The 19,152-nt window shown below is 38.2% G+C and overlaps 2 protein-coding genes across 2 annotated transcripts; both read right to left on the reverse strand.

Annotated features, from left to right (window-relative positions):
• Nucleotides 1-780: 780 nt before the first annotated feature.
• LOC129730778 (apolipoprotein D-like) lies at nt 781-2,235 on the reverse strand. Its single transcript, XM_055690345.1, has 4 exons — nt 1,973-2,235; nt 1,446-1,674; nt 1,163-1,382; nt 781-1,055 (listed from the first exon to the last, which is right to left on the reverse strand). The coding sequence occupies exons 1-4, from the start codon at nt 2,111-2,113 to the stop codon at nt 1,046-1,048; spliced, it is 600 nt and encodes a 199-aa protein (XP_055546320.1). The 5' UTR covers nt 2,114-2,235; the 3' UTR covers nt 781-1,045.
• A 1,316-nt stretch (nt 2,236-3,551) lies between these two features.
• LOC129730777 (apolipoprotein D-like) lies at nt 3,552-18,866 on the reverse strand. Its single transcript, XM_055690344.1, has 4 exons — nt 18,677-18,866; nt 14,918-15,149; nt 14,629-14,857; nt 3,552-4,082 (listed from the first exon to the last, which is right to left on the reverse strand). Exons 1-4 carry the CDS (start codon nt 18,806-18,808, stop codon nt 3,995-3,997), a joined length of 681 nt encoding a protein of 226 aa, XP_055546319.1. The 5' UTR covers nt 18,809-18,866; the 3' UTR covers nt 3,552-3,994.
• Nucleotides 18,867-19,152: the final 286 nt, after the last annotated feature.

Below are 19,152 nucleotides of genomic sequence, written 5' to 3' on the forward strand. Positions count from 1 at the left end.
TTTAATTAAAACATTTTTGTTAAAATTTGTTCTAGTGATATAAATTATGATTAGTAGAAATGTTATACGGTAGCCAGCATATCAAAAAAGTTTTGTGAGGATTAGAATCAGTCAATTGGCGAAATACTGGACATAATGAGTGGAATTGCTCGAGGCAATTTGAATGTGGTATAAAATTTCCAGGCGAAATTTTGTTTTCTTTGAAAGCTACATGAATTTTCGTGATAATTGTGCCACTGCAGTGCACTGTCGAATCTGTTAAAAAGCATTGACATGGGCGTAGTTGTTTTAGTTGCATGTTTATTTTTGCATACTTGCTCTCTGGAAATAACATTGTGATCGATATCAATATCATGGCTCATGCTGAATTTTTTAATTGACCAATTATTTCATGATTTGCTGCGCTTTGATGTTTTCGGTCAGTTTGGTCGATTGGTTATATTTTAAATTTGTTGTTCCTGGCATTCAGTGACTTGGCTTCATAGAAAACCACTTTACTCACCAGAAGCTAGCACGGTTCATTTTGACTTTTGCCATCATCAGCCGACGATTAGTAAAAAAGCAAACAAAACTCGATTGCGGTGAGCTAATTTTTTGGTAAAAACGAGTTTGAAGTTTCGATGCGGTCGAATGTAGCCTCACATAGAAAACACAACTGAGGCTAATTAATACCGAAGAAACAATTCGAACGAAACATAAACTGAGTTTCCCAGGACAATTGAGTTGTCGTGTTTTCCATTCGCATTCGAACCCAGAGCTGCAAATAACTGAGACCCCATAAACAAAAAATAAACAGAAATTTTATTAGCAGAAAAAGTTTCTCGTTCTCTTTCGATTGGAGAGAATTGGTTCGAAAACTCTGCGGTGTCTTCGCAAAGCTGTTAAAAACAAGAATGCCTTTTTTCTTTAGCTGTGATGTGCTCCGCCCAGGCCAATCACCGCCGAGTCTTCGATCCACTGCTAGCGTTGTTTGCTGTTGATGATAAGATTCCCCGCAGTTGAAAGTTTTCCGGATCAATTAAGACTAGTTTGGCTCAGTGCGCTGCTATTTGCATCTGGTGCACAAGCACGCGAAAGAAATGCGAAGAAAAAAGATAAGAAAATTAAGGAGATTTCATTAAAATAGTTTAAACTTTGAGTGAAAAAATGAACAGGGACAAACTTTGATTGGCTTTGCTCTGTGATTCGCATATCGGACCGGGACAGATATTGATCTACCAGTCCATCCACGATGGGGCGAACTTCTGAGGAAATTGTTCTATGCTTGGACAGCACCCACGCAGCTTCTGCTGATTTACTATGTGAGATATTTTTGCAAGCGTAAATAACAGCATAGTTGTCGTAATCGGTATCCATTATCCAGTAGTTGGAGCTGATAGGGGCTGTAAAATTGTTCACGGGTTGTGAAATATTAGATTAAAAGCTTTTCGGTGCATCCTACTTACGTCCGCCGAAGGTAACGTTCAGCTTGCCACGCAAAGGAATTTCATCCGGGAAGCTGACCACGGCCTGTCCGACGGAGCAGTGTTTTGTGGTGTTTGGTAACCGGGCGCAGCAATTTTCAACATTTATAGAACCGTCGTCCCTCGCGCTGTATGTGGCATATCCGCAGTCACAACCACGCTCAAAATGCTGATCGTATCGAAGAATTTCGTACCATTTTCCTGTGATGTACTGCAAGTTGAAAATTGCACCGAGTTTGATGTTTGTAATTATTTAAATTGCATTTGGAAACTCTTTTCAATGATTCAATTTGTGTATATTAAAAGTTATTCTTTCTTCGGATAGTCAAAGTAAGTTTAATATTAAAACTTGGAAGGGAATTTCTTCACTTTAATACACATTTACTTGCACCTGCTGGATTCCTAATTATCTACACTTTGATAACGGCACTTCAGTGGTGCCAACGAGCAAGGTGTAATTATCAAAATGTAAATTCTTAGGTATCCACACGCCCCGACTCGAGACTTACTCGCTTCAAGTTGAAGTTTGTCAAGATAGGTTTACTTTTTGGGTCCGGGCAGGCCTGATCGACAATTCGCTGGCTTATGACCGAAACCAAAATGGACGGCAAAATTAGCATTAACGTCACTTTAATCGCGGAGTATGCCATCGTGTCAAGGTTGCGTCGATAATTACAACGTGTTCACAACTCTTGGTAGTTCCTAGCTGGTTTTTGAGACGATGCAGTCCGGACTAAGCTTTCATCTATACTGAACGCTAGCGTATTCGATGAGTGCGCGAGGGAGAGAGTTTTTTTAATCAGCTGAATTTATTTACATAATTTAAAATTATCTCATAAGTACCGACACAAAAATATTTACGATCAGTGTAAGATGTAGGAAGTCAGAAGAGATGATGCAGCAGGATGAAGTATTTATTGACATGCTGAAGACTGATGATGGCATTTGTTGGATCAACACCGAACTGTCAATCGTTGTCTCGGAAAGACAGTTCTAAAGTTATGAATTGATTGTATATTCCATTGATTGCCGTTTCACACTTAAGTCTAATAACAAATATACCGTCTACCGAGGTGAAATATTCCATCTCGAAACTGATAGCCTATAGGCCCAACGCAAACGGGGAACATTTTATTACTTTAGGACAATTTTTTGTTACTTATTGTGTCTTATGACTGCGCATTATACACAAAAAGTAACAAACAAAAAGTAATAAAAATAATGACGGCCACACGCTTGTATGTGTTTCTGCAGGAGAACATACAGCCAAGCACCGCAATGCATGTGTTAGCAAGACTTCACTCGCTGCATTTGTATTGATGCAACGATCTGGCTCATTTTTGTCTCCCTTCATCCACACATAATCAGAATCTCAACCGTCAACCTCAAATGTCCAATTAGAAACACTTTCGTTTCGTCCCCCAGTGTTTAGTTGAAATGGAAATACGTAATACTGTCTGACCAGAGTTGCCGAAGTTGCGAATATTGTTCTGGATGGGCACGAGTTTTGTATTTTCAAACAGGTGCAAAAGACTTTCCATGAACCAATGAGTATGTGTTTTAGATATCTTGCAGGAAAGCGAATGTTTTTGTTTTTCTCTAACGCATTTTATAGATCGTGATGTCATTTCAAGACGCATTCCAAGTCTTTGAAATTATCAATGTTTGCATACTCTATGGCGGGGAAAATGCTGCTTGGCAGCTCTTGTCATATTTTTTTTCTTTACTCCGTATGCATACAACGAGCGAACTGATACACGCACACCGGATGAATCGGAGATTGAAGAAACTTGTAACATGTGCAACATATGCGACGGTGTGTTTTTTTCTTTTTTGACTTGAGATAGAAAGGGAGCAGTTTTCGACAGAAAAAAATTCTGCATGCGGTTGAAACGACCATTATTAGATAGTCGTACTCCCGTAACACGTGCTAAACATATGATAGTATGTGTTGTTACTTGAATGGGGAAGAATTTTATTGCCTTTTAAGTAATAGGTTTGTTACCTAAAAGGCAATTTTGCGCTATTGCTTCTAAAGTAATAAGGAAAAGTTTTGCGTGTACCAATGTCAGACTATGTTCAGTTTCTGGTCCATATACTATCATAATTAGAACATCTACCCTATGGCTGGAAATGTTATCTCTAATATAGAAGAAGAAATGTACATTGGTATAATTTTGTTGTGAATGTCAATTCCGCGCTCTGAACCGGTCATTAAAGCTTGGCATAATCTCACCCCCGGAATGTTCGAAAAGTGTAAAGTTTAGAAAAAAATTATTTTCAAAATGAAAACCAGTTGATTGCATAATATTTCCTCGACACCTAATGTACCTTTTGAACAGTAAGTTGATGCGATTTATCGATTGAATTGTCTCAACACGATCTCTTTTTGGTAACGTTTTTTGTTTTTTTTTTGATACTACATCTATTCCATTTTATGTTATGAAGTAATGTTTCATTGAATTAAAAAAATATGTTCCTATAGATCTAAATATTTTTAGAATCAAACATATCCTGTTTTTGGCACCATTTCACTTTCGTGGCTCAATCTTGACATCAGGCAACAGGGGGAAAATCAGTATGTCTGAAGTGACTGGTTCTTTGGGTTCCATTCGACACCTGTGGATTAGAAGAATAATTCATGTTAATTAAAGCTTGTTTTCGCTTTAGAAATTGCGTTATTTTGATTGAGATTCCCTGTTTTAGAATCACTTCCAAAGCATGCAAAAATGGCTTGACTACCGCCGTAAGCTGTTCCTGCGTTTGACATGGAACCTCATAGAGCAATTCTTTTGACGTAATGTCTCCGAAGGTCACACGGACAGTCTAAATTATTGTATTCAAAATGACGAAACTAATCACGACACGTTGTTTCACTTAAAACAGCATTTCCGTAAACTTTTTATTTATCTTTCGATGCGCTTCAGCCACCTTTTGTATAATGAAATAAAAAAAGTAACATTTTCAAAGTCAGACATTTTCACACATCTACAAATATGTGACGCCACAATAAAATCACTAAATTCGTTGTGCATATAAAAGAAACACCAATGTCACGACGATGATCATTAACAATAATACTAAACTAACACTTAAAAGTTTAGTTTTAGGTCAACTTGCGGTCGTGGTACCCGAAGATATTCACTCTTTAATTAAGTATGTAATTTTTCCTCAAAAGGACAATTTGTTATTCTTTTCGTTGTATATGATGCTGATCGGCCCTCTGTGCTATCCCTCACCGTGGAAATAGGGTTTTTTTCAGATAACACAGTGGAAAGCTGTTTTCACACTGAAAATTTGACGACTCACATATTTTGGATGCCAGCATCCTAAAACGTTTGTGTGTTGTCAAAATACGGCAACTTTTCATTGGAGGAAGTGCCGGCTGATGTATCTACTTTTGATGTTGCCCGCTACCGCACAAAGGAAGCTTTCAACTAGAGAAAATGCCACTGCACCAGCTGACCCTGCCACTATCGCTGCTGATACCTGCTGCCATTGCTACTGCTACTTTCCTTATTGCTGTTTAAAACTAGTATGACTTGTTCAGCCAGAAAAAAGCTTTTTTATAGGCCAAATAGTACAATCCCGATTCACTAGGTCTGTAATTCTGTCGACCGTGTTTGTTTAGAGGTCGAAACAAACCGCGACAATTTTTCAATAATGGAATTATTGTACTATTAATAATTTGTCAGGCCTTGTTAAAACTAAAGATGCAACGAATAGTACTAGTACCGAGTAACATTTTTTCCATTATTCGGTGAGACGAATATTCGGCCGTATATTCGGCTGAATACAGCGTTGATCGTATGATAACAAAATAATCAAATGGTTTTTGTTCGAAGTATAAATCGTTTCTTTCGCTTTTCAACTGTTCATGTACGAAAATGATTGAGAATTGTCTGAACTGTTGCACAAGAAATAATTATTTTGCGCCTATGGAATGAGGCACGCTAATCCGTGGCGCACCTACTTTTGTTCTTATTTGAGCTGTCGTTTAAAAATCATGTTTTTGAGGATTATGGTTAACACAATTTAAAAGTTTGCGTTACAACTACATTTTAAGTGTTTTTGCAAAGCAAGCAGTGCATGCAATTCTATAAAATGCGAAAAATGAACTAGAACTGAGGATGTGACTTTGGCTCAGATGAGACATGAACTATTGTGTGGAGATTGTGGTTCGTGTTTCGTCTTAATGAGATATATCCCTTTCTAAGCCTATGTCACATCCTCAGTTTTCGTTTACCCCCGTTCATAGAACATTGAACTGTACTTTTGTATTATTTCCTTATAATCATTGGCAACTATTCGGCTTATTCGGCCTATTCGGCCGAATAATAAACCTACTATTCGGCGAGCCGAATATTCGGCAAATTCCAACTTTTGCTGATATTCGGCCCGAATATTCGGCCGGCCGAACATTCGGTGCATCTCTAGTTAAAACGCAAATCAAAATTCAATGGGTTCGGGAGAATGCATAGAGAGATTTTCCGATCGATTGCTGCAATAACGAAGGAAATCCATTGAAGGAAGGCTTACTAGCATTTGAACTAGGACATTTACTTTTTTCGTTTTTAGATTTTCATTTCACATCCATATGTAGCCGAACTTCTTGATAGACGTAGCTCTACGTCGAAAACGTGAAAATTAACGCCGCGTGCTATAAGGCTGATGTTTTGGAGAAGGTTGTGGCTCCGGCACTTCAAAACCACTACCCAACATTTTCAAATGTATTCGAATTTATTGAACACCCTATAAATTGATAATAACTGCTCTATTACGTTATTCAGTAAGTGCTGTAATCTCAATAGTTGGGTGTTGTGTTTAATTTATTTTTAATCAGTCATTTACGGGAGATATCCCCCCATTAATGACAATATTTACATCTGGTCAGGAGTTGGTAGAAGAAATTATCAAGAATATTTTTTCACAAATGTTCAACTTAATCTGTTTAAATTACAACCAATTCATCGAAAGCTGTAAATCATGATTCAGAAGTGCGACACCCTCACTTAGGTAAATTGATATCGCAAAACCGGAAAACACACTTTATGTCATTAATATAAAATAAGAACACAATAGTCCTTAAAACACTTCCCTGCGGTACATCAAGTGTGTGGAATCCGATTGAGAAGTATTAAAACAAGTCTTCTCGTCGTTAGGCATTCTGGTTATATGTCCGGCTCACTAGAGACAGTCCCGCTGTATAACCTCCACTATATCAGCATGTTTGTATAGCTGGTACAACTCATTCTCTTTCAGCGTCCTTACTTCATGTCTGAGTCACCGGGAGTATCAGCATCCTATACAGCGCTAGTTTCGTGCGAATTTGCAAACTACGGAACCTTTGTTGGTTACGTGATCCTAAGAAGGCCCTGTTCGCTGCTGCAACTCGTCATTTAACTTCGCAGCTCATATCGTTGTCACAAGTTACACGCGTACTAAGGTCAACGAATTCATCTACCACTTTAAATCGTTCTCCATCGATCTCCCCTTCAGCATCGACACCACCGAAATTCCCACGCTCCCTGCCAGCTATCATGTATTTTGTTTTAGCAGAAATAATGCTGAGTTCCAGTCTCACCCCTTCACTCTTAAAAGCCCTGAAGGCCTCTTCCACGGCTCTGCGGTTGATACCGATGATATCAATGTCGTCTGCAAAATCAAGGAGCATGTGAGATTTCGTCATGATCGTACCATTTCTTTGCACGTTTGCTTTTCGTACTGTACCTTCATGGACAATGTTGAGTATTAAGTTGGAGAGCGCATCCCCCTGCTTCAGTCCATCTATCGTTACGAACGCGACTGATATCTCGCCGGCTATCGCACGCATGATTTCGATCCTTCCAGCATCATACTAATCTTCGGGCATCAAACGTCAAACGTCCCGGAAGCGGTTCATGTGTCTTTTCAAGATTGTTGTTGACCATCTGCCGATGAACACTCAGCAAGCAGAGAGCACTCAACCGCTGTTCAAATATTGTTGACTTCAGCCAGGTTTTTCTCCCGACGTAATGTGCTGAACGAGCGTTCAATCGTGCATGTTTCTATGGTAGAGCAAGTGCAATTTTAACTGCTTTCACAGTCGCAGGGAATAAAGAACGGGTTTAAGCTAGCAGATCTATAAGGTCCAACTCTTCCAAGTTCTTACGGTCTGCTCTCATACTGCTGCAATGTTAATACAAAACTTCCACCTCTCCAACAAAATGGGTAACTTCATAAAAAATTACGAAATTTTCGGTTTTGCGCTTGAACTCTTCCAACGACATGCGTATTACGTTAGCGGGATGCAGCAAGGACAACGCGTAGGCAGGTGCACTATCTTCATCGAACCGTGTTTCCAGTGAGGTTACAAGAGAATCAAGGTAAGGAATTGTCACAGCTCGGTTCCAATACTCCAAGCCAGTTGATGCAGGTGGATTTGCCCGGTACTTTTGCCGCTGCAATATCCTTGGTGGATCAACTGAAAAACCTGTACAATTACACGCAACATAGCGCAAGCATTTCAATCAATTATTTTTGATCTGGCTAATGCTTTACACAGATGTTTCTATGGGCTAAAGATGTCGTTTTGTGCTATTAGAGTTATTGAAAACAAAATTTTTCACCAATGTCAACATTTAAGGGGGGGGGGGCAACGGCCCCCCCTCTGGCTACGCCTATGATTCTGATGTGTGGCCACTGTAAACATGCAGCTCCTGGTACGGTTTTTCTCGTCCGTCGCTCTCTGGCACTAACCATCAAACCAGTGGTTACGCTGTCTTCCACAAGTCGTACCTACCACCTCGTTCCAATCGTTCGTCCTGCTGTTCTGTGAATCGTTGATTCAGGTCTATGGCGTATTTTCTGCCACGCCAGCGACTTTCAACCAATGTATGTTGAAACGCATCGTCTTTGTCGTTGTTTGATCCCCAAAAAGCCCCAACATCAGTACGTGAGCGATCTGGGAGCAGACTTCTCGATTTGGATGCCTCAAGGTGTGTTTCTGAATATTCAAGCGTGAGAAATAGCGAGCTACATCTGATCATTTTGCTGACCGCGGCATAGTTTATCAGCTTCAGGCCATTTTCAATGGCTCACGAGTGAGAGCTATGCCTTCCAATGACCGGACAGAAGAATCCGTCCCTTCCAACCTGTGCGTTCGCATCTCCGATGACAACTTTTACGTCGTGTTTTGGGCACTCGTCATAGGTTCGTTCAAGCTTTACGTAGAACTCATCTTTGACGTTATCCGATTTGTCGTTTGTCGGGTGGTTGTTGTTTAGGTGTTGATTAAACTGTCGTTGAAGAACTTGCCCCTAATCTTCAACACGCATATACGATCATCTATGGGCCTCCACCGGATGCCTCTTTATTTCTACGAAACCCACGTTCCGTTCCGCTGCTTTGCCGCCACTGTAGATGTGGTACTTGAAATAAGTGTGTGTAATAAGTTCTACTCCACGGAATTCCCTTTCTCCGGAATATGGTCACCGAACTTTCTGAGTCGCTGCGATTTCAGCTCCTTGCCGCTGTAGTTCTCGTCGAGAACTTCTCGAGTAAGCAAGCCAGCTCGCGCCGGTTCATTGAGAGAACGGACAATCTATGTAACCAATATCCAATCGTTTGCCGTTTTCTGTTTCTGTGCTCTTTGCCGATCGCTTCGTCTCGTATTTCTACTATCTTCGTTGTTCGTGGTTGAAATAAAGGTTTCGGTATGCTACCTTACCAGGGTTGCGATACCTACATCCTGCTGGTATGGCTCCAGCTGCAGCCAGGATACAGCATTTCATAATTCAGCCGCCCGCTTTGGGTCAGACGCTGTTGTACGCCACCCCTAACATGAGAACACTGCCACGTACGACCCCCCTTTCCAGTCAGCCATAGTTTTTACCGGGGGTTGGTTACCCGATCACCGTTAAGGTTACTCGTATCCTGGTCGGAACCTCGTGGAGGTTGGATAGGAGTTGCTTGTCATTAGGGTCTCAAGATACACGTGTCCAGCTATTTACTAACCACAACAATTCCGTTTGTTGCTTTAATTGATTCGAATTTGGTTCAAACAAACTATTATTTTATTCGAATCAATGAAATTATCCCACCAGTCTTATTCTTCGGGAATGGTATACAATTCCTAGATTTCTCATAATTGTGTATCTTTCAACTGATATTCCCAGGAACCATTTTTTTCAACAGAGTCGTTTTACGAAGAGGTTGAATTTGATCGATTTCTTAGCGTAAACAGCAATCTCTCCAAGGGTCTGGAATATGAAAGTCAAAAAGCTACTTAGGAGTCCGGAATGCCATACTGATCAAATGGATCAGCATCTACTATATGAGTTCAGCTAGAAATATCACATTGCGTTTTCTCCAGCGGTTATTTACTGACAACATGCTGTTCTTTTTTTCCAAATAGTTTCCGATAAATGAAACCCTGTCTACTGAATGTTGGATTTTCTCTTCGGCTAAACTCTGGAGAGCCGCCAAGCGTATGTATCTGAGCAGCATGCATAAAAACACCGCTGTGGAATATGGAATATTGCTCCAGAAAGATAATAAACTGGTGTGAGCTTTCTCACACGAAAGGACATTACGCTCAATAACTATACAACAGAGTTCACTGCAGTGCTTCACTCCAGAAGCATATATCAAATGAGTAGAGCATCTAGGTAAGGAAGTATATCAGTCAGCTTCCAGCATTTTACACAGCAACGTTATTTTTAAACCGGTTTAATTTTACACGTTTTTTCTTTGTACAACGATTTCCCAAATAACACGGTTTTTACGTCGTTTTTTTTTTCGAATAACGATTGCACGATTTTTCGCTCTCGCGTAAAACAGTTACAGTAAGTAACAATAACGGTCACATGCTATAGTAGCGTGTTTTACACAAATAAATTTTTACACGGTTTTTTACACGATTTTTTTTACGACGTTTTTCCAAACAACGCGGTTTTTTACAACGTTTTATTCAATTAACGCGGTTCTTTACGAAAAAAAAGGTCAGCCCAAATTCATCAAGCGACACCTCAAACGACTTGGAACTAAAACTAGTTCATTGGTGATCATTTCTACTGCTGAGGTCGTCTTTGACCATTTAAAAAGTCAAGAAAGTCATGGAAAAAGAACCGTTCATTATTGGCATGGTTTGATTTTGGCAACAGAAAAAAATTCTGGCGTGTTGCCAAAATCGAACGGGGTCTGTATGTTGATTATTTCTTTGCAGCACTCTATCTTAGAAGAAAAAATATTCTCTTTAACATCGAAAATTTTGGTCACTCTAATTTTTGATACTTTTTCAATAAGCGCTTTATCATATGTAACAACTTTGTAGAAGAAAGTTTTTCTCTAAAATATTGCTATAGAGCTCTAGACCCAAATTTCCCCCTAAATTTGGTTTCTGGACCATTGATGAATACCTTTCATTCTAATACAGCGAATTTTCTTTAATACGGGAAAAGGCAACCTCCTATAGAATATTTAATTGGGTACGATTTAGTAGAAATTAAAAACCCTTCTATATCTATTTGTCTTGTTAAAGTTGGCTCACTCACCGATCACAAAGCGGCAAAGATGTCATATATATATATATATATATATATATATATATATATATATATATATATATATATATATATATATATATATATATATATATTTTTCCTGCAGTTACAAGCTCGTGGAAAAAATATCGATAACGAATTACAGTTTTAGTAGAAAATGTATATTCACAGAAAATTCGAAACTGACATATAATTTTAAGAACATGATAACATTTAATTCAGATCAATTTAAACATTTTATCAGTATACAGAATCAATCAGAAAAAATTTGATCAGTTCCAAGATACCAAAGAACAACGAAGATACCATATTTGAAAGTTATATGTCTGTTATCTTCGAAAATAAACTAGGCTAGAGTGATACACAACATTAGCCTCTGCAATTAATGTTTGCATAGCGTTGTTCAATTACAAGTATGGTTATGGAAAGTTATATTTTCTTGCAAATGCTAATTCAAAAAAATTTTCAATTGAAAAATACAAATACTAATGTCGGAACTCTAATGTCAAGATAAAATGAATTTGGTTTTTCTCTATACCTCTATATCTAATCTGAAAAAAGCAAAGTGTAGAGTTCAAATGTGTAGAGTGAAAATTCGACCTTGAAACTTTTATTCAAATTTCACTGTTTAACAATGAAGTGATAATAAAAATTGAGGAATCACAAAATTGTCCGTCATTTTATCAAACCAACGACATATTTATTATTGTGATCCATCATGTGGTTACATCAGTATAACCGTTTGAAATCTTTCATTCCGACGTTACATCTTGGTTTTAGTTTTCGCGGAATGTATCTTGATATACCGTGCTGGATCGAAACCCGTACAGTATCGAAATCCGTACACCTTGATGTTTTTCTTCAGTTTTAAGCATTATAAAGATGAAAATTCATATGATAGTTATATGTACATATTCGTTGAACTGTTGGCCTTCTGTTAAATTAAACTATGCACCAGTAGGCCATGAAATAAAAATATTAAAAATGAAAAATCAATCGTGTATCGGTTTCAGCTGTCATTTCATTGTATCGTTAGAGAATTTACTAAGGAAACGTTCTTCAGATAAAAATGATTTTCAAGTTGGATATAAGTGATTTTCTCTGTGAACCTTTTTAAATTGATGGAAAAGGTAAGTCTTTGTCATTTTCGAGCTGTATATTGTCTGGTAAATAGTGAAAATTGTATTTATTTAACAAAAACTGTGCCGTACGGATTTTGATTCTTGTTAATTGCTTGAATCGAAATCGGTACAGTGTGTGTATCATGCATATATTGTTGAACTTTCTTCTTGTTTTCAGCATATAATGGAAGAAAACAAGTATAAATATACGGCAAACAATTTCGAAGGAGCTGTGACTGAGGTGCGCAAGGGAAAGTCGTACCGGGAAGCTTCGAGAGGTTCCTGCGTTCCGGTAACTACAATGAGGGGTGCCGCAACGAAACGCTACGAAAATTGCACTATTTCAGCTGATATAAAAAATTAGAAAACCGTGTGAAACTTAAGGAACCAATTTATCCTCAAAATATGTTTATTCGTAAATTAAAAGATAAATTATAAATAAAAGATGTCATTTTTGTACTTCTATATCTATACGAATTTTGGTTTAATGTTGTATGGACTTTGATCCAGTCTATATCGCGTATGTGCGGATTTCGATTCAAAAGTGTACGTGTTTTGATTCAGATAAAAAACTGTGTACGGATTTCGATTCAAAACATGTTCTATTTAAACATGATTTTTTCGAGTTTTGGAGTGATTTTAATCATTTTGCTTGAAAATAGTGATAAAATATAAGTAGACCTATAAGTAAACATGTCAGTTCAAAGCAATATATGATTTCTTGATTTTATATTGACCGTCGAAGATTATCATGTGCTTAAGTGTACGGATTTCGATCCAGCACGGTAGTGCGGTTAGACGTAGTCCTACGTCAAAATAACTTCTGCGCATGATACAAACATTGTGTACGCTTTCAACTTCATTGAGATATATTTACGATAATTTTTATTCATTGGTATACTATTTGTTGTTGACTGGGTTAGTTTTTCTGCGAGCAGCAGAAACACAGCACAAAAGAAAAAAAAAGTGCTGTGCAAAAAATTGCTACAAGCAGCGCTCATGCTGGACAAGAAGCAAACGGTAAATATTCGCTCCGCTCTTCTTACATATTGAGGAAAATACCAAACATGTTTGTGACCAAACTCTTGACATTTGAAACAAACGATATTCTGAACCGAACACCTATACTAACCAATGTTTGCTACACTTGCAGTTCGTAATTCGAATTTACAAGTTGCGCAGTAACTTTTATTCGATTTATATCGACGCCATCATTTTGGCTTTAAACATGTCATTAAAGACTTCGGGAGGGAATATTGATCACTTAATTTATAATGTTCAACTTAGGCTTAGCGTTTGTAGAAACAACATGTAGAATATAGGGGAGAACCGTACAAGACGCACCAGTTGGGTAAGATGACCCATCCTATTAATTCCCCAAAATACTTATACATATGGCTTTATATGACGAAATTCTGCGCTTTTCTCATAAAAACCCAGCTTCTCTACAGTTCTCATATAAAAAAGTGTGCCATAATGGCTAAAATACTCAAAAAACTGTGCAATTTGCTGTGGCTCTGTCCAACATGTAATTATTTATGAATTTTATTTAAGCTTTTATGATTAACTGACTTGTAAATTATACAAAAAACTATGGTTCCCCTAACCTTTACACTTTTGGAGTTTATAATGCTATGAGTAGTTCAAATTATTTCACCAACGTTCGTCAACTTTTACCTAAAAACAATCAACATTAAAATTGGGGCAGGACGCACTACGAAGAGCTTGCAGGAGATTGCTTGACAACTTAGAGCGTGTTCCATTATTTTTGATTTTATTTTCGAGACATCAAGCGCTTCTCACTTCGCGTGCTGATTTCTGCTAGTGGCATATTAGCATACTGCTTTGGAGCATACTGACCTTGGTTGTGGTGCGTTTTGGTCACGGGCTTGTTTGGCGGCAATGGTAATTTTTACCAAAAAAGACATTGAAATCGAGTACTTCATTATAAACTTCGTCATATACCATACAATAAAAAGATCCTACAACCATACTACACGTTCAATGTCGCTTTGAAATGATTTGAAGCGCTGTAAATCGCGTAAATGCTTAACTGGTGCGTTTTGTACAATCCTCCCCTAACTAAATCTGACTGCGATTGATGTTCTTTTTCAAGAATTCAATGTTATTTACTATACTCTTCGCAAATACCGAGTCTGTTCTCCCGTTTCCATAGGTGTCACACCGAAATTTTTCTACCCATATGTTGTAAAAATTTGCTCCCTTTTTTCAAATTCATTCATTCTATTAGTAGTGTGGCGTGATGTAATGATATTTATATAATAAGAGAGAGTGAGAAACATTATCTGCCATTTCGTGACAATACAACTCGCTGTTTTGTGTTTCATCTTGAAGAAAAACAGTGATGGAGTTCATAAATTAACCGCCCTTTTCAAGACGAAGTTTTTTACTTTCCAAAAATGATAGAATTTTCAAATAGGCCCCAACAAACTTTTTACGTATTTACTCTTTTACCCTAAAAATATTGTATTTGGTACTTACAACGATTGGCTTTGGTTGGTCGTTCTAACATGGTCAGCTATGAAATAGGTGTTTTGAATAAATTTCACCTTTTCTAGGATTTGCAACTCCTCTGGCAGTTCGGGCATCCTTGACAAAAGCCAATAGCCTTCAATCACCGACGCTGTATCAACTATTGGCACGCAGGAGTAGATGAGTGCGAAGCTCGTGTAATCTGTGTCCATTATCCAATAATTGGAATCTCCAGCATCTGTGCAAAAGAAAACGAACATCTTAAAAATAACTCAACATCGTTCAAGCAACAACCTACGTTTGATTCCATAACTTATATTTAATTTGCCCACGAGTGGTTCGGCCGTAGGATCCGAAAGAATACCTGAGCCACTGAATGAGGCGTACGCATTCTTTTCCGGTAGTAATCCCTTGTTTTTAAATTCGAAAGATTGGTTTCCTTCACCCTGGCTGTACTCTACCGTAACACATTCCATATTGCGCTGATAGTCTTGCTCGTACCGTTCGATTTCATACCATTTTCCGAGATACTGAAAATAGTTTAGGTTGACTTGAAAAATTTGAAAATAAATAATAATTGATGTTTAATTAAATCATGCTGTTGTGAGGCAGGTCTTGTGGTTTTTGAATCAAAGTCCCATATTTTAATACTATTACCAGCTGCGACAACTTGTTTGCTTACGGGTAGCCATTTGGTTGGAGATTGATATTAATTTACTAACTAATGGGAATATTAGCTTTTGCCGACTTTGCTGGGTGCTGCAATGGTTGTATGGTTGTGTTCGTGCCAGTGTATCGGTAATAATCTAGCTGATCTGCCAATTAATTCCACGAGTCACGAAACGCGCGTAAAATAAATTATCGTAATAGATAACTAGTTGATGGCATCGGGTAGCGGCAATGGTGCATCATTATTATCCTTGAAAGATAGGTCGCGGTTGACGGATTTGTTACCAGTTTGCTGCAGCACAGCGTGCTGCCTAATTTATTTGATCTTCAACTTAACGGTAGGCAGCTAATAATATTGGTTGACTACTTTGCTTTATGGTGTCCTACTTTCATATGAGGGTGTTGAAAGGGTTTGATAAAATATTCAAACAAATTGAATGCAAATGCTTAGTTTTATGAACTGGTCAGTTTGTTAAGTTTTAGGAATTGGGTTGTTTAGCTATTCAAGGGTTTCTTATTTTTATATATCAGCTGGAAGAGTCATGGGCGTAGCCAGAATTACAAATAGGGGGTGGGTGGCAAGCTCTTCAAAATTTTAGAAGTAAAAAAATGGTACACTAAGGTCGCTTTTTACGCGGTTGTTTATACGCGGGTTTTTTTTATACGCGGCTTTTTTTCACGTGGATTCCGGAATTTACGCGGATTTCGAAAGTTACGCGTTTTTTACGCGGATTCCGGAATTTACGCGTTTTTTTACGCGTAAAAAGCAACTTTACTGTGTATTGAAAAATAGAAATAATTACTAGTCTTTAGTGATTGTTACATCAAGGCAACCAGTGAAAAGTTGTCCTTGACATCAGAGTGGAAAATTTGATTATTTTTTGTCCAACCTCGAATATAAATAGATGTTCTTTACTAAAAACTCTTATGTTCATTTAAACCTTTGGACATATTATTTAGGCGACGAGGATCTCAAGAATCCACGAGCATGGCAGAAGATAAAGTTGATCAGCAGCCGCAACCGGGAATTTAAGATATGAGCCGTTGCGAAACAGAGTGGTCTATGTGCCATCGAGCAAATTTGTCAGGAGAAGCAATTTTCGAAAAATCTCTGAATAAAATTCAGTTTAACGGATTCTTTCAAACAAAATGTTCTAATATAAAGGTTATGAAGTGGTTTAACATGTGAATACATGAAATCACCATTTTTTTGGCGAAATAAGTGATTTTACCATACCAATGTACATAGACCACTCTGACTTCATATATTTTTTACTGGAATCCTCGTACCGTGTTGGAACAGAGTGGTCTATGTACATAAACACAAATAAAAATGACGTTAACTCGTATAAAATCATTAGTGTCACATGTTATATGATGTACATGACATGTCACATGTAACATGTGACGTGTAACATTACATGTAACACAACATGTTACATAATACATGATATTCGACATGTTACATTTTTCGTGTTACATTACGTGCAACATGTTACAAATCACGTGTAACATGTTACAGGGCAAGTGACAAGTTACATATCACATGTAATATGTTACATAACACATGTTACATGATGGTTATACCTCGATTTATATACATAGACCACTCTGTTCCGAAACAGAATGGCCATTCTGTTTCGGACGAAATTTCAACGTGGTATAAATCAGCTTTCAAGTTAAATTTTTCTAGTCTCCTAATTTCAGCTTCTTGAGTAGATGCGGTTTATGCAAAAAACTCATTTTTGAAAAAAATGGTCTTTAGACCACTCTGTTCCACAACGGCTCATATGATTCACAAGATGGCCCAAATTTTACAGCGGATAGCGGTCCAGCAGCAGCAGCGTCAGTATCAAACCCCGGAGCAGATTTTGGAGTCCCTCTCTTCGAACATCATCGAGTTTGTCTTCGACGAAGAAAACGGAGTTACGTTCGGACGTTGTTGTTTAACCGCTACCAGGACCTCTTCGAGAACGATGCAGGCCAGCTGAATGATGCGGCGAAAGTACGTTTACTTCTCCGGAAGCTGGACACCCATTCGCACGGCCGCTATCTCAACTACATCCTGTCATAGCTTCCCAAGGACGTGAAGATTGAGGACACAGTCAAGATTCTCAATTAAATCTTCGGGCATCAAACGTCAAACGTTCCGGAAGCGGTTCGTGTGTCTTTTCACGATTGTTGTTGACCATCTGCCGATGAACACTCAGCAAGCAGAGACCACTCAACCGCTGTTCAACCATTGTTGACCTCAGCCAGGTTTTCACCCGACGTGCGCAATTTTAATTGCTTTCTCAGTCGCAGGGAAGAAAGAACGGGCTTTAGCTAGCAGGTCTATAAGATCCAACTCTTCCAAGTTCTTACGATCTGCTCTCATACTGCTGTAATGTTATTGCAAAACTTCCACCTCTCCAACAAAATGGTCAACTTCTTAAAAAATTACGAGATTTTCGTTTTTGCGCTTGAACTCTTCCAACGACATGCGTATTACGTTAGCGGGATGCAGCAAGGACAACGCGTAGGCAGGTGCACTATCTTCATAGAACCGTGTTTCCAGTGAGGTTACAAGAGAACCAAAGTGAGGAATTGTCACAGCTCGGTTCCAATACTCCAAGCTAGTTGATGCAGGTGGATTTGCCCGGTACTTTTGCCGCTGCAATGTCCTTGGTGGATCAACTGAAAAACCTTTGCAATTCCACGCAACATAGCGCAAGCATTTCAATCAATTATTTTTGATCTGGCTGTTACTTTACACAGATGTTTCTATGGGCTAGAGATGTCGTTTTGTGCTATTAGAACTATTGAAAACAAAATTCTGCACCAATGTCAACATTTAGGGGGGGGGGCAACGGCCCCCCTGCCCCCCCCCCCCTGGCTACGCCCATAGGAAGAGTGTAATTTTCTGAGCAAAACATGTTTTTTGAAATTTTATATCATTGTCTTTGATTTTTAAATGAAAAATAAAAATTGCTCTAAATCGCTACAATGACAGTGGGTATATGGGCGAACTGTCGATGTAGCGATTTCGAGCAGTTTAATTCGTGATTTAAAAATTGAATGACAACGACAGAAAATTTTTGAAAACCACGTTTTGCTTAGAAAATGCAGCTCTTCCAGATGATATAAAAAAAAATTATATAGCTAAACAACCCAATTGAATAAATTGGGTCTATCAGGAAACAAGCCATGAAATGCCACTCTTGATGTAAACAGTAAATATTAAACTTGAAATGAATAATAATCTGAACATATTTCTGTTACTGATATGATTTTACATTTTTGATGAACGTAATACTATAACTATTATTACTATAAACGATAATTAAAATAAACACTGAATTTACTAAAACCACGAGCACTAATAGATTTTCTTGTCCTCCACACAAACCTTTTCCAGCTCGAAGTTTTTCACCACAGGCAATTTTTCAGAAACCATCGAGCAATTTCCGTCTTTTACAATGTAGCCATTACACGTGACAGCTAGGATAAGTTGTAAAACGAACGGTCGGATAGACATCATTAGCTGTTTTTTGCCCGTTTGAAAAATAACTTTTTTTACGTTAGCAACTTCCCAGTATCCCGCTATCCCGCTCGACGGGTAAAATGGAACCACGCAAACCGAAGGTTTCTGTTGGACTGACGGCATGGAGTGTGTATCTTCTGAAGATGAAGCTTCAATGTCCGCTTGTGAATAGTGCATTCAATGTGCTCGAGTCGCGCGGGATGCATACCTGTTGGGCTGATTATTTTCCGCTATTGACACCATTTAGTTCAATTGAGGACCGTATGTAGCTTCTCAAACAAATCAGGAGGTCCAACCGATCTGTGGAAAGTTTACTGATATTTTTATATCTCAATATCTGC

Source organism: Wyeomyia smithii, chromosome 3, assembly GCF_029784165.1.
Source record: "Wyeomyia smithii strain HCP4-BCI-WySm-NY-G18 chromosome 3, ASM2978416v1, whole genome shotgun sequence".
NCBI lineage: Eukaryota > Metazoa > Arthropoda > Insecta > Diptera > Culicidae > Wyeomyia > Wyeomyia smithii.